Genomic DNA, 12,144 nt, shown 5'->3' with positions numbered 1-12,144 from the left:
TATGCAGAATATCACTGGTAGTTGAATATTATTGACAGAATTCAGTCCTGAAAGCTAGCAGGAGTAGGCCAAATAATCTTTCTTGTAATATCACCACTATGAAATATAATATACTTCAAGATTTGCTGATGGTGGTTCTAGGGCAGAATTGGGAGATTTGTAAGTCCGGTTCCTACCCTGATAAGCATGTATGAAGAAAATGAGTCATTTCTTGCCACTGTAATAAAAGTGGTCTTGTTATGTCAGGCAAAAGAATGTGTCACAGTCGTATCTTCTTTTTTCCCATCACCTTCCCCATCTTTCCCATGGTTTCAAGGAGTTTTAAATGTTCTAATCAAGTAGAATAATTAAAAGCAAAATCTATATCATAAATTATATTTCTAGTCACAACAGTGTTAATGTTGTTTCCTTTTCCTCAGTGATCTTCCAATTGTTTTATTTCAATAAAATTAACTTTTTCACTATGCTTTTAAGTTACCCTATAAAAGAGAGGTTATGACAACTTCCTAAATACTGATTAACATAAATTTGGTGGCACATTTACCAAATAGAGACATATGGATTGCTTAAAAAAGAAGACTTTAAAACAGCAACAACTTTACCACATGAAACATTTAGTGAGATATTTTTAAGTGATTTTGAGAAATACAAAAAACGGTAAATTTAAAGTATTTAAAACCAAGATATAATTCTTTGAAGTATAGTCTTTTAGATGAATTCATTATGAATCCCTATTCTCTTTAAAAAGGTTATTTTATTGACATTTAGTTGATTCACAATGTTGTGTTAACTTCTGTAATATAGCAAAGTGATTCAATTATACATATACATACACATTCTTTCTCACAGTCATTTCCATAATGGTTTGTCACACACTACTGAATATTAGTTCCCCATGCTATACAATAGGAGCTTCTTGTTTGTCCATTCCATACATAATATAGTTTCAGTTCAGTTCAGTCGCTCATTCGTGTCCGACTCTTTGTGACCCCATGGACTGCTGTACGCCAGGCTTCCCTGTCCATCACCAACTCCCGGAGTTCACTCAAACTCAGGCCCATCAAGTCGGTGATGCCATCCAGCCATCTCATCCTCTGTCGTCCCCTTCTCCTCCTGCCTTCAATCTTTCCCAGCATCAGGGTCTTTTCCAATGAGTCAGTTCTTTGCATCAAGTGGCCTACGTATTGGAACTTCAGCTTCAGCATCAGTCCTTCCAATTAATACAGGACTGATTCCCTTTAGGATTGACAGGCTGGATCTCCTTGCAGTCCAAGGGACTCTCAAGAGTCTTCTCCAACACCACAGTTCAAAAGCATCAATTCTTTGGTGCTCAGCTTTCTTTATAGTCCAAATCTCACATCCATACATGACTACTGGAAAAATCATAGCTTTGACTAGGTGGACCTTTGTTGGCAAAGTAATGTCTCTGCTTTTTAATATGCTGTCTAGGTTGGTTGAAGGCAGGAGAAGAAGGGGACAACAGAGGATGAGATGTTTAGATGGCATCACTGACTTGATGGACATGAGTTTGAGTAAGCTCCGGGAGTTGGTGATGGGACAGGGAAGCCTGGCGTGCTGCAGTCCATGGGGTCGCAAAGAGTCGGACACAACTGAGCAACTGAACTGAACTGAGGTTGGTCATAGTGTTTCTTCCAAGGAGCAAGTGTCTTTTAATTTCTTGGCTATAATCACCATCTCCAGTGATTTTGGAGCCCCTAAAATAAAGTCTCTCACTATTTCCATTGTTTCCCCATCTATTTGCCACGAAGTGATGGGACCAGATGCTATGATCTTCGTTTTCTGAATGTTGAGTTTTAACCCAACTTTTTCAATCTCCTCTTTCACTTGCATTAAGAGGCTCTTTAGTTCTTCTTTGCTTTCTGCCATAAAGGTGGTGTCATCTGCGTATCTGAGGTTATTGATATTTCTCCCAGCAATCTTGGTTCCAGCTTGTGCTTCATCCAGCCCGGCATTTTGCATGATGTACTCTCCATATAAGTTAAATAAGCAGGGTGACAATATATAGCCTTGATGTACTCCTTTCCTGATTTGGAACCAGTCTGTTGTTCCATGTCCAGTTCTAACTGTTTCTTCTTGACCTGCATACAGATTTTTCATGAAGCAGGTCAGGTGGTCTGGTATTCCCATCTCTAGAATAATTTTCCGCAGTTTGTTGTGATCCACACAGTCAAAGGCTTTGGCACAGTCAATAAAGCAGAAACAGATGTTTTTCTGGAACTCTCTTGCTTTTTTGATGATCCAACAGATGTTGGCAATCTGATCTCTGGTTCTTCTGCCTTTCCTAAAATCCAGCTTGAACATCTGGAAGTTCATGGTTCATGTACTGTTGAAGCCTGGCTTGGAGAATTTTGAGCATTACTTTGCTAGCATGTGAGATGAGTGCAATTGTGTGGTACTTTGAGTATTCTTTGGCATTGCCTTTCTTTGGGATTGGAATGAAAACTGACCTTTTCCAATCCTGTGGCCACTGTTGAGTTTCCCAAATTTGCTGGCATATTGAGTGCAGCACTTTCACAGCATCATCTTTCAGGATTTGAAGTAGCTCAACTGGAATAGTTTGCATCTGCTAATTTCAAACCCCCCACCCTCTCTCTCTTGGCAACCACAGCACTGTTCTCTATGTCTGTGAGCCTGTTTCTGTTTCATAGATAAATTCATTTGTGTCACAATGTAGAGGAATCCCTATACTGAAATGCTGCAGTCTCTCTGTCTCTACTACTGTGCAATACCTTCCCACTCCCTAGCCAACACCACCACCATGAAAAATGGCAGCCACCTACATGCCATTTGTCTTCTTTCTTCCTTATGACATCTGTCGGTAACTATCATTGCCTCTTCTTCTCGCCACACCTTTTATACTTTGAAATCGTCCCAGACTCAAGCTTTTCAGATTCACTTTGACTGAATCTTTTGATTTCAAGGGATCTTTATGATGAGAGCAATAAAGGTAGGCAGATTAAAAAAAAGGCGGGGCTTTCTAAAAAGACTGCCTTCAAAAACAATTTTACATTGCCTTTAAAAGGTTTAAATGTTTGTTTATTCTTGAGCAAGAGCTGGGGCACTTTGATGTGGAAGTTGCCATATCAGCATCAAATAATCTGGCCTTTCTGGGGGCACAGAAGGTGACGTGGGTCTGTGTGGAACCTCTGGGTGTCTACAGGATATTCTCAGAGAACCGTCACCTGGAGAACAAAAGAATGATTATGATTGGAAGACTTAGAGGACAAGAAGGGAAGGTATGGACAAAGCATTTTGGGGTGAGTGGGGAGAATGTGGGCTTGATCTAAGATCAATACATTTAATTAGAATGTAAGAAAAGAAATAATTTGAGTTTCTCTTTCTTTTCCAAAGCACTGTATTCTTATTTGTCATTTAAGGTGAGTAGCTAAATGAGTCTATGACATCAAAAGAGGTTTCTTGAACTGCTGGGTATATTATAACATTATTATTTTGAATTCAGGCAATTTTACTATATACTACAGTACTCTTGCTTGGAAAATTCCATGGACGGAGGGGCCTGGTGGGCTGCCGTCTATGGGGTCGCACACAGTCGGACACGACTGAAGCAACTTAGCAGCAGCAGTAGCAGGATTATTTTGAGCACTGTTCTATATCAGTTTGAAGAACACTTGAATAAAGAACTGCCTTACCTGTAATGAACATGTATTTACACAGTTTTTGTAAATTTAGCATCAGTGAAAATAAAAGATTAACATTGCTACCCCATTCTATTAATAGCAGGCTCTTGCAGACCAAAATCCTACTACTACTACTCGGATGAGAAAGGACTGCTAAGTGCAAGGAATGCAGAAATAAAGACTACCCAGAGGTGGCGCTCTGGTTAAAGTACACCTGGTTTTTGATTACAGGGAATGTATTTACTTCCTACCCCTCTAAATAGAGACTGTTAGCCATCATCGCTTTTGTATTTCTATAACCACAATATCAGGAAATAAAGGTCTTTGGTAACATCCTCTAACTCCAATCTGCAGGGACATGTGTAAAGTCTTCACTCCACTCACAGTCAGAGTGAAAACACCATCTCCTAGGCCCCTCCAAGCCTAGAGATCTGTATTCAAAGTTTTATCCATCCTTTTCTCTTCCTTTCCTTCCATAGAAACTATAATCCTTTGGATAATAACTTCGTGATATCTAATGTTTGATTAGTTTTCTAACATTTCATTTTAAAATAAAGATTTCCTTTTAGTGTACGTACTTTGGGAAATAAAGCACCACAATTCCTTCCAGACCTATGTATTAAATGTTCTGTAGAAAATAATGTTTTTTTAAAAAGAGGAAAGATAAAGATGATTTGGCTTGATTCCTTCATTTGTGGATGAGAAAATGAAGGGCCAGAGCAGGAAATTTACTTCCACAGGTCAAATCAGAACTTAATTGCAGCCCACTAAGATCTTGTGTCATCTCATTTTGATTATTATAAATTATTAACAAATTGAAGCTGAACCAGGGGATTAAAATGTATTATTGTTTACTGGGTTCCTTTCATCGTTTGGTTTAATTGAGTTTTCTTTACCAACCTTCAAGGAACATTACATTTTTTTAAGTTGGCCTTCTTTAATCACACCCATCTGCAGCTGTTTTCTATCCAGAACATTTTAATTATTATTATAGTTTTAAAGATTAAAAAATATTTTTCATACATGCACATAGTGATTTGACCATAAAAATGAAATTTTAAGTTCCAATCAATACAAGTAAGCCATTTCATTTCAAGGTGCTAGACATATAAAGAGAGGCGCGTTCTAACTGGTATTTAAAAATGTCCTCTGCTCGATGTTGTAGGCAACGACTATAGTTTCTTTTGCAGACTTAGTTTTGATGGTTTGAAAGACAGAAATCCCCCCAAACAGACGCTAAAACCATAGATGTTGAACATCTGCATTGTCTGTAGCTAGATTCTTCTGCAGGTCCCTTTTCTCAATCTAGCAGTGCTGTGTGTAATACAATATGAAAACTTGTCCCACAAGACTGGTTTTACTTAATGATACTTAGCAGAAGGGCTTTGCACTTTCATGATAATTTCCACCAGAAAAATCTCTCTGGAACTTACTAATAATAATCAGACCTAATATTAGCCTCAGATCGGAGATTTATTAAACCTATTTGGCAGAGCAGATAAAAGTTGAAGGACTAGGTATTTAAGCATCTAGGCTGAACTGAATGAGACACTCAGGCTACCACCCTCAAAGCGTTCCTCAAAACTTGATTTACACTAGAAATAACTTTTCTTCTCTCCAGAGGCTGTGGGATTTCTAATACTGCGATAACTTCCATCACTCTGAGGGCGAAGAGAAATTTGGCGTCTCATCCTCTACAGTGGGGTGGATACAAGGGGCAAGGGTTTTTTCCCTAAAGTTTTCCTGAACTTTGAAAGTAGACTGTGATCTTTTTACCAACGTTGATAAATACCTATGAAATGCCTAATGGGCCCTTAGTTTATACATGGATTGATGGGAAACAGGCAGTGTTTTAGAACTACTGAGTTCCTGACTGTTTCTACCTTGTGAATTAAACTTCCACTAAGGTTCATAAATCTCTAACATGGTGAATTTAAAAAACAAAAACACCTCAAAAAACACAGCACAGATCTCCACAGCTCGGAGATCTCGGGAAAGCCTTCCTACCCCAACAGAGACCCATTTCCAAGGCAGATGTGAAGTAAGTTTCCTAAAGGGCTCGTCTCCGCGAGGGACTGGCTGTCCCCGAGGGACTACTGGGGCGGGTCCCGGGGATACCTCGCGCGCACGGAGGGCAAGTGGGTCCCCGGTGCCTCGACTCGTACTCCCGGGCCGCGTGGGACCGCCCCGGCAGGGTTTGCCGCGCCCGGGTGACTTCTCCCCACCTGATTCCGGCCCTTCCCCGCTCCAGCCTCGGCCCGCTCCTCCGCCTGGCTCTCTCCCCCGCCCCCGGAGTCTCGTTTCAGTCATCCCTTTGTCCTTGCCCGGATTGGCAGGTTTTATTATTCCGCCTGAACAATCCGGCCGCCCAGTGGCTGAGGGTCGCTGACGTCGGCGGCAGAGCCGGGGAGTAGTTGGGATTTTGCTCTGTCAGTAACACATGTGTAAGAGCCGCGGAGGGAGCGAGCGAGCCGGCTAGAGGCCAGCGCCGCCGCCACCGCCGCCGCCTCCGAGCCGGGCAGCAGCAGCCCCGGCAGCGGCGCAGGCTCCGGCGCGCCGGGCCCCTCCGGCCACAGCTCCCCGCCTCCCGAGAGCACTCGCCCCGCGGCCGCCGCCGCCACCGCTCCCGGGGCTGTTGTGTCTGCGGCCGCTCCCCGGCTGGAGGTGCAGGAAGCTCGGCCGAGCCGCTGCCGCCGCCAGCAGCCCCGAGCGAGCGGGCGGGCGCGCGGGAGGGAGGCAGGCGGAGGTGGAGGAGGAGGAGCGCGGGCGGGGCGGGGGCCGCCGGGCGGGGGAATATACAAAGTGAAGCCACATTGCCAAACTTGCAGCAGCGATTGCAGCAGTTGCTGCCGCTGCGCCGCGCTGCGCGGGCCGAGGGCTCCTGCAGCTGCTCGCGCGGAGCCGGAGCCGGAGGCGGAGGAGAACGGCGAGGACCGAGACTGACACTTCTGCTCCCCGCCGCCCGCCACTTACGCGGGGCCCCCCAACCTAGCCTCAGAGCTGCGCGTTAAAAAAAAAAAAAAAAGCGGCCCTTAGCCCCCTCCTCCCCTTTCCTGCTTCTGCGAGAACATCCCCCCTCCCTCCAGCTCCGCCAGCCGAGGCGCCCCTTCCTTGGAAGCCGAGCGGCTTCGCTCGCATTTCGCCGGCGTCGCCTCTCGCAATATTGCAATATAGGGGAAAAGCAGGTAAGGGGACGGCTGGGGAGCCGCGGGCAGGGAGGGGGGAGAAAGAGGAGAGGGCCGATTTGGGCCGGGGCTGTTTTCTTTGGCTTCCTTCCCTTGACCGTCCCAAATTGCAAGTAAACAATACGTCGGCTTAGATAATGCGCGAGTCTGAAACTACCGAGGCCGGCCTGCGAGCTAGCACGGAGGACAGCCCCGGGCCGCCAGCTTTGTAGCGGTTCCTGCTTACAAAAGGGTTCTTCTTGGAGATGGGGCTGTTGGAGACCTTGGAGGGGGGGTGGGTATATTTTCAGTTCCGAAGGGAAAGGCTGGAGGTGCTATAAGGGTTTAAGTCTGAGAAGTAGTGTGGGGGAAATAGTCACGACCCTCCACTCCACCCCCCCCCCCCCCCCACACACACTATTTTTGAAACAGTGGCAGAAAGGATCTAAGTGAGCAAGATTGGGTATTGCTGGTTCTTTTAAAAAATTCCTCTTGGCTTATAAGTCTTTTGTTCCAATCCAGAAGAAATCCGGTGAATCACCTAATTAAAATCAAGACATGAATTAAGCATCCATTTTTGTACTACAAATTGCCAGCGCTACGTTTGTCCCTCCCTTGGTCTCCATTAAAAAACACCAGAGACGTTGTTAAAGGGGGGCAGATTTTGCCTCTAGCTGCCAGTTCTGCTTTCTATTTCACTGACTATCCCAGGACCTAAATTGCTTGGCTATGTAATTACTAGAGTATAAGCCTATTTAACTTAAAAGCTTTCTTTCTTTTTTTTTCCCCAACTCTAAATGAAACTTGATGAGGGCCCGTCCTTAGTTATCAGGGGAGTCAGTTTCTGGTCAGTCCTCTTGATTCATCTCTTTTAGATTTAATCAGCATTAAGGTATTGCTTGTCCTTAAGAGCTTTAGCTAATGGGGTTACTGGATGCTTTTCTCAGTGTAGTGTTTCCTTTAAAAAAAAAATACATATATATTTACCTCTCACCAAAGATGGGGGCGGGGAAGAGCTTGGAATCTCCTCCCTCCCTCTCCTCTTTTAAAAAGGAATTTGGAGCGATTAAAACGGGGCGGGGGGGGGGGTTGTTTAAAGACCTAGGGCAGGAAATGCAGATTCATTTGGGTTAGGGCAAATTGTAACAAAAAGCAATTCCTCGAGTAAATGCATCAGATAAATCAATTTACATAAAGGTATGATGCATTCGGATAAATGCAATGCTAATGGGTTTTAGAGTGGTCCTGTTTCCAAAGTCTCAGGGTTTTGTTACAGCTTAATTGGTGCAGTTCTTATTCTGGTTTATTGTGCGGTCACTGGACACACGTTCCGGGACTCTTTCGGAGGAAATGTGTTTAAAATCGGCCTATTTAAGGAACCCGAGTCCTTGTTTCGTTCCCTTCCCCTCATATTTTTTTTTTTTTTCTCCTGCAGTAGCCGAGTTGGGCTGGGGACAGGCAAAGTTCGCCCTCTCCCTTCTGAGGTATCAGCTGAATGTCTTGAGCAGATAGCCGGGAGCCTCGAGGGGAGCCCACACTCTCGGCTTACAGAGGACAAAGACAAAACAGGCTGCTTAATTGGCAGTAAATAACTTGATCTTTTTATAGAATAAGTGACTGGAGGAACACGAGGACTTTATTGGACCCAGGATTGGAGGCAACAAATTAATCGGTTTAGGCTAAGCTTTATAAATTGATTCCTATATTATACCCCAGTTGCTTCTCTCGTGACATTCATTAGAAAGAGTGGGGGATTTTTAAAAGCAGTTTTTGGTGACGGCAGGACTGGCTCGGAGATAACTTGTGCATCCTTAAACAGTTCCTTCTCGCATATTATCTGTAACGTACCCCTGGCTCCCCCCGCCCCTTTGGAGGAACAAAGCTTTAGCATTTAAATTGCTGATCAAGGGCAGATTAGTGAGACCAAAGTGGAGAGTGTTTGTATAGGAAGTTAACAGGCATCCTAAAGTTCAATGATCTATTATTCTTGCCTGTGTCCTGAAAACCCAGAGAAAACACTGATTGATCTTCAAAATGAAATGAGATTTGGAACAATAATGGGAGATGGCGGTCACCACAATGGCATGTGAAAGGTGCTGTTTAAAATACGAAAAACCAGTTTCGCAACTTTACACCCCCGCCCCCCCCCCCCCCCCCCCCCCCCAAACACACACACCGTCTCCTCGCCTTCCCTCCCACCATCATGGTCTCCATCTCCCCTCTGCTGGTTCCTCCCCTCCTTCCCTTTCAGAAAGCCGAACTATTTCCAACTTGTGAACTGCAGCTGCACTTCCCGGGGCAGAGCTCGGGAGGGAACGTGGCTCCGGCGGGGGCCGCCGCCTCCCCACTCCCCTCGGCGAGCGCTCTAGGCTCGGCGGGGCCCGGGGAGGGGCCGGGCGCGGCGGTGGGTGGGTTTGACCCTCATTTGCTGGAGGCGGGCTGCGAAGGAGGGGAGGAGGGGGCGGTGGGCGGAGGGGGCGGTGGGCGGAGGCGGGGGCCGGGAGGAGGCGCCGCGAGGGGTGGAGCGCGCGGCGGAGCCTGGCTCTCGGAGTTTTGACAGTACCCGAGCTGAAATTGTCAGCGGCGGCGAGCGCTGGAAAGTTGAGAGGAGCTCGTGGCCCCAGAACAAAGCTTGAGAAAAGTAAACAGGCGGCTGCTGCCGGCAAGACTCCCTCCTTCCCTCTCCCCGTCTTCCTCCTTCCCGCCCTTGCTCTGCTGCTTCCTTCCAGCAGCTCTGGGGGGGAACGGGTTCGCTCTCTAGCGCGGAGATTACTAACTTTTGCATCGCCCCTGTTTTGTCTCTCTCTCCCTGTCTGCTTCCCGCCCTCTGCAGACCATGGTGAATCCGGGCAGCAGCTCCCAGCCGCCCCCAGTGACGGCCGGCTCCCTCTCCTGGAAGCGTTGCGCAGGCTGCGGGGGCAAGATTGCGGACCGCTTTCTGCTGTATGCCATGGACAGCTACTGGCATAGCCGGTGCCTCAAGTGCTCCTGCTGCCAGGCGCAGCTGGGCGACATCGGCACGTCCTGTTACACCAAGAGCGGCATGATCCTTTGCAGAAACGACTACATTAGGTAAGACTTGGCTGCCTTTTCCCCAACATTGGCGGGCAGAGCAGTAACAAGGCCAAAGATTACCAAGGATTTTAAGGAAAGGAACAGGGCACCTCTGAGAATACACATTAAAAACCTGGCTGGCTGAAATTTAAGGGTTAAAGAAGCATGTGTTAGTCCTCCAATTTTTAATGGCAGATTAATCGCGAAGGCCATACTAACTGAAAACTGCACATCTGGTGGGACTGGGCCGCTAGGTGTGCCAAGGTTGCGCACTCTCAGGACCAGAGTTTCAAGTGGTCAGCCCCAGTTGGACCCTCCACTAAGAATAAACATTTCTAGTGGGAGTTAAGCTGCTTTCTTAAAGCAAGGTAGGGGCCCACACAGGAACTCGGAGACAAAAGATTGACTTAAAATTTTGTGTGGTTAGTGAGAAATGATTTGCGAATGGTGATGGCTGATTATGATATTTACATAAGCACCTTAAACTTTCTTGAGTAGAAAATTGACTCATTCTTTGTGCCCCTTGTGAAAACTGCTAGTTACCTATCAGTTTCAAGACTTGTCATTTTTCTTGTAGCAAAGGAACCCAAACAAGAAAAAAAAAAAAAAAAACCTTAATGGTAATGTTTCTCTTTTTGTACTGTTACTTGGAGGCTCGAAATACTCCAGTGTTAGCCTGTGGTTTGTGATGTAAAATTTTGCAGTGCTTTCAATTGAGGAATGTTCAGATTTTGGGTTTTTTGTTATTTGTATCACTGCCCTTGATCCCCAAGAGATTTAGGAAAAGAGGCTATAGAATTATACTAATCTTGCATTTTAAAGCAATGTATACGAACATTCATATGCCCATGTAAGCAGCCTTTTCCAACAAGTTTCAGTGCAATTAATGGAAAGAATTCAGGAGGTCAGGTGCCTATAGGATCTTTTCAGGTGAACTCAAGCTACTTAAACTCATTAATTTGAAAGGAGGCATTTGAAGGATTACACATTTAATTTGAGTAAATGGTTTGATAGACTGATGCACATGAATGCTTCTAGGAGGTGTTCTGTTTCAACATCCAGTAATTAAAAAAAAAAAACCCACGCCCACACGGTTGATATTAGAATACCGCTTACTTTAAAGAACTGCGTTCTATTTGAATTTCTGCTCTAAACCGTTTTCTTAATAGAGATTAGAACATTTTTGCTCTTTCTTCTATGTGGGTTAATCAATAGATGAGGTTTTTTTTTTGAAGTTTAGCTCTATTGTGATTCCCTCACTCTGGGTCTAAAACTGCAAAAGACCCCAGTGCAATTTGGAGCTGAGTAGTATGGCTATGTTTATCGCAGCGATATCAGTAGTGTAAAATGATGGAATAAGGTGACATTTGGTTTTCCAGTAATGCAGTACTGGCCTCCTCAATCAGCAAAGTTAAAAATATATGTATATAGGAAGGGAGAGGGCTTTTATTTTTAAATTAAGAGGGCAGCATTAATTTCATAAAGTGTTTTTTTAGAAGTGTTGGAAAACCAGCAGGAGCATGGGTGTAATGCTTTCTTATTCTCATTCCAAGCAATGCCATAAGCTTTGACAGTATTGTAATTAAATAGAGAGCAAAACTGTGGTAAGGAGGGTGGCTTAAAGGGGAAAAATTGACAGTGCTGTTCAGAAGCACTGAATGGTACAGATTCATCTCCTTACCATGTGCCTTCAGAAAACATTCTGATTACCACTAATTAAAAAGAAGATGGGTCCACTTGCATTCCCTCGGGACAAGTTTAGGCAAGTGGCTTCCTGGGAATCACTTCCATTTCTTTCCTTATTCTTGGGAACAAATATCAATGCCCATTTGGTGTTTTTCTCGTGGCTTAATGGAGAAAGGAAGGATGTGTGCCCAACCCCAAACATCAATTAATTGAGTCCATATTCTCCTTTCCTTTCTTTTTTCCTTACTGAAAACTGGAACCATTGCTGGTGAACCAGAGGATACCCTGAGAACCTTAGATTTGTCCTGGAGAGATGTGTTCTAGCTCAGTACCAAATTGATCCTTTCCTCACACTGCTTAGAGCTTAGCAGCAGCATCTTCCCCCCGCCCCCTCCCCAACTCCCCATTTTAAAGGGATCTCCTAAGACTTCCTTCAGTGTTCCTTCCTTCTGCCCACCAAGATGTCAAAAGGGTGGGAAGGTGGGGAGGCGCGTGTTCCTTTCCCTCTCAGCTACTCCCTCCCCAGCCTCCCCTCGGTCCACTTGTTGAAGGCGCTTTCAATTCTGCAGTGAGGGCCGCCG

At 45.2% G+C, this 12,144-nt stretch overlaps 1 protein-coding gene and 1 non-coding gene across 3 annotated transcripts in view; both read left to right on the top strand.

Annotated features, from left to right (window-relative positions):
- Positions 1–6,102: 6,102 nt before the first annotated feature.
- On the top strand, positions 6,103–6,174 carry MIR10185 (microRNA mir-10185). Its single transcript, NR_162222.1, has one exon. It is a non-coding gene; the product is annotated as a microRNA mir-10185 (primary transcript).
- A 309-nt stretch (positions 6,175–6,483) lies between these two features.
- The window catches only part of LMO4 (LIM domain only 4), a 16,729-nt gene continuing 11,068 nt past the window's right edge, over positions 6,484–12,144 (top strand). Inside the window, exons 1-2 of one of the 2 annotated variants that reach the window (XM_024989692.2) lie at positions 6,484–6,844; positions 9,657–9,895. In XM_024989692.2, coding sequence (XP_024845460.1) covers positions 9,660–9,895 — 236 coding nt within the window. In that variant the 5' untranslated portion in view covers positions 6,484–6,844; positions 9,657–9,659. Of the gene's footprint in view, positions 6,845–9,407; positions 9,465–9,656; positions 9,896–12,144 lie in introns of those variants that run through there. The other variant, NM_001034751.1, reaches the window with a different exon arrangement.

Source organism: Bos taurus, chromosome 3 (assembly GCF_002263795.3).
Source record: "Bos taurus isolate L1 Dominette 01449 registration number 42190680 breed Hereford chromosome 3, ARS-UCD2.0, whole genome shotgun sequence".
Classification (NCBI taxonomy): Eukaryota; Metazoa; Chordata; class Mammalia; order Artiodactyla; family Bovidae; genus Bos; species Bos taurus.
Note: the sequence above shows the minus strand (reverse complement) of the source record. Positions and strands in the feature narration are given on the sequence as shown.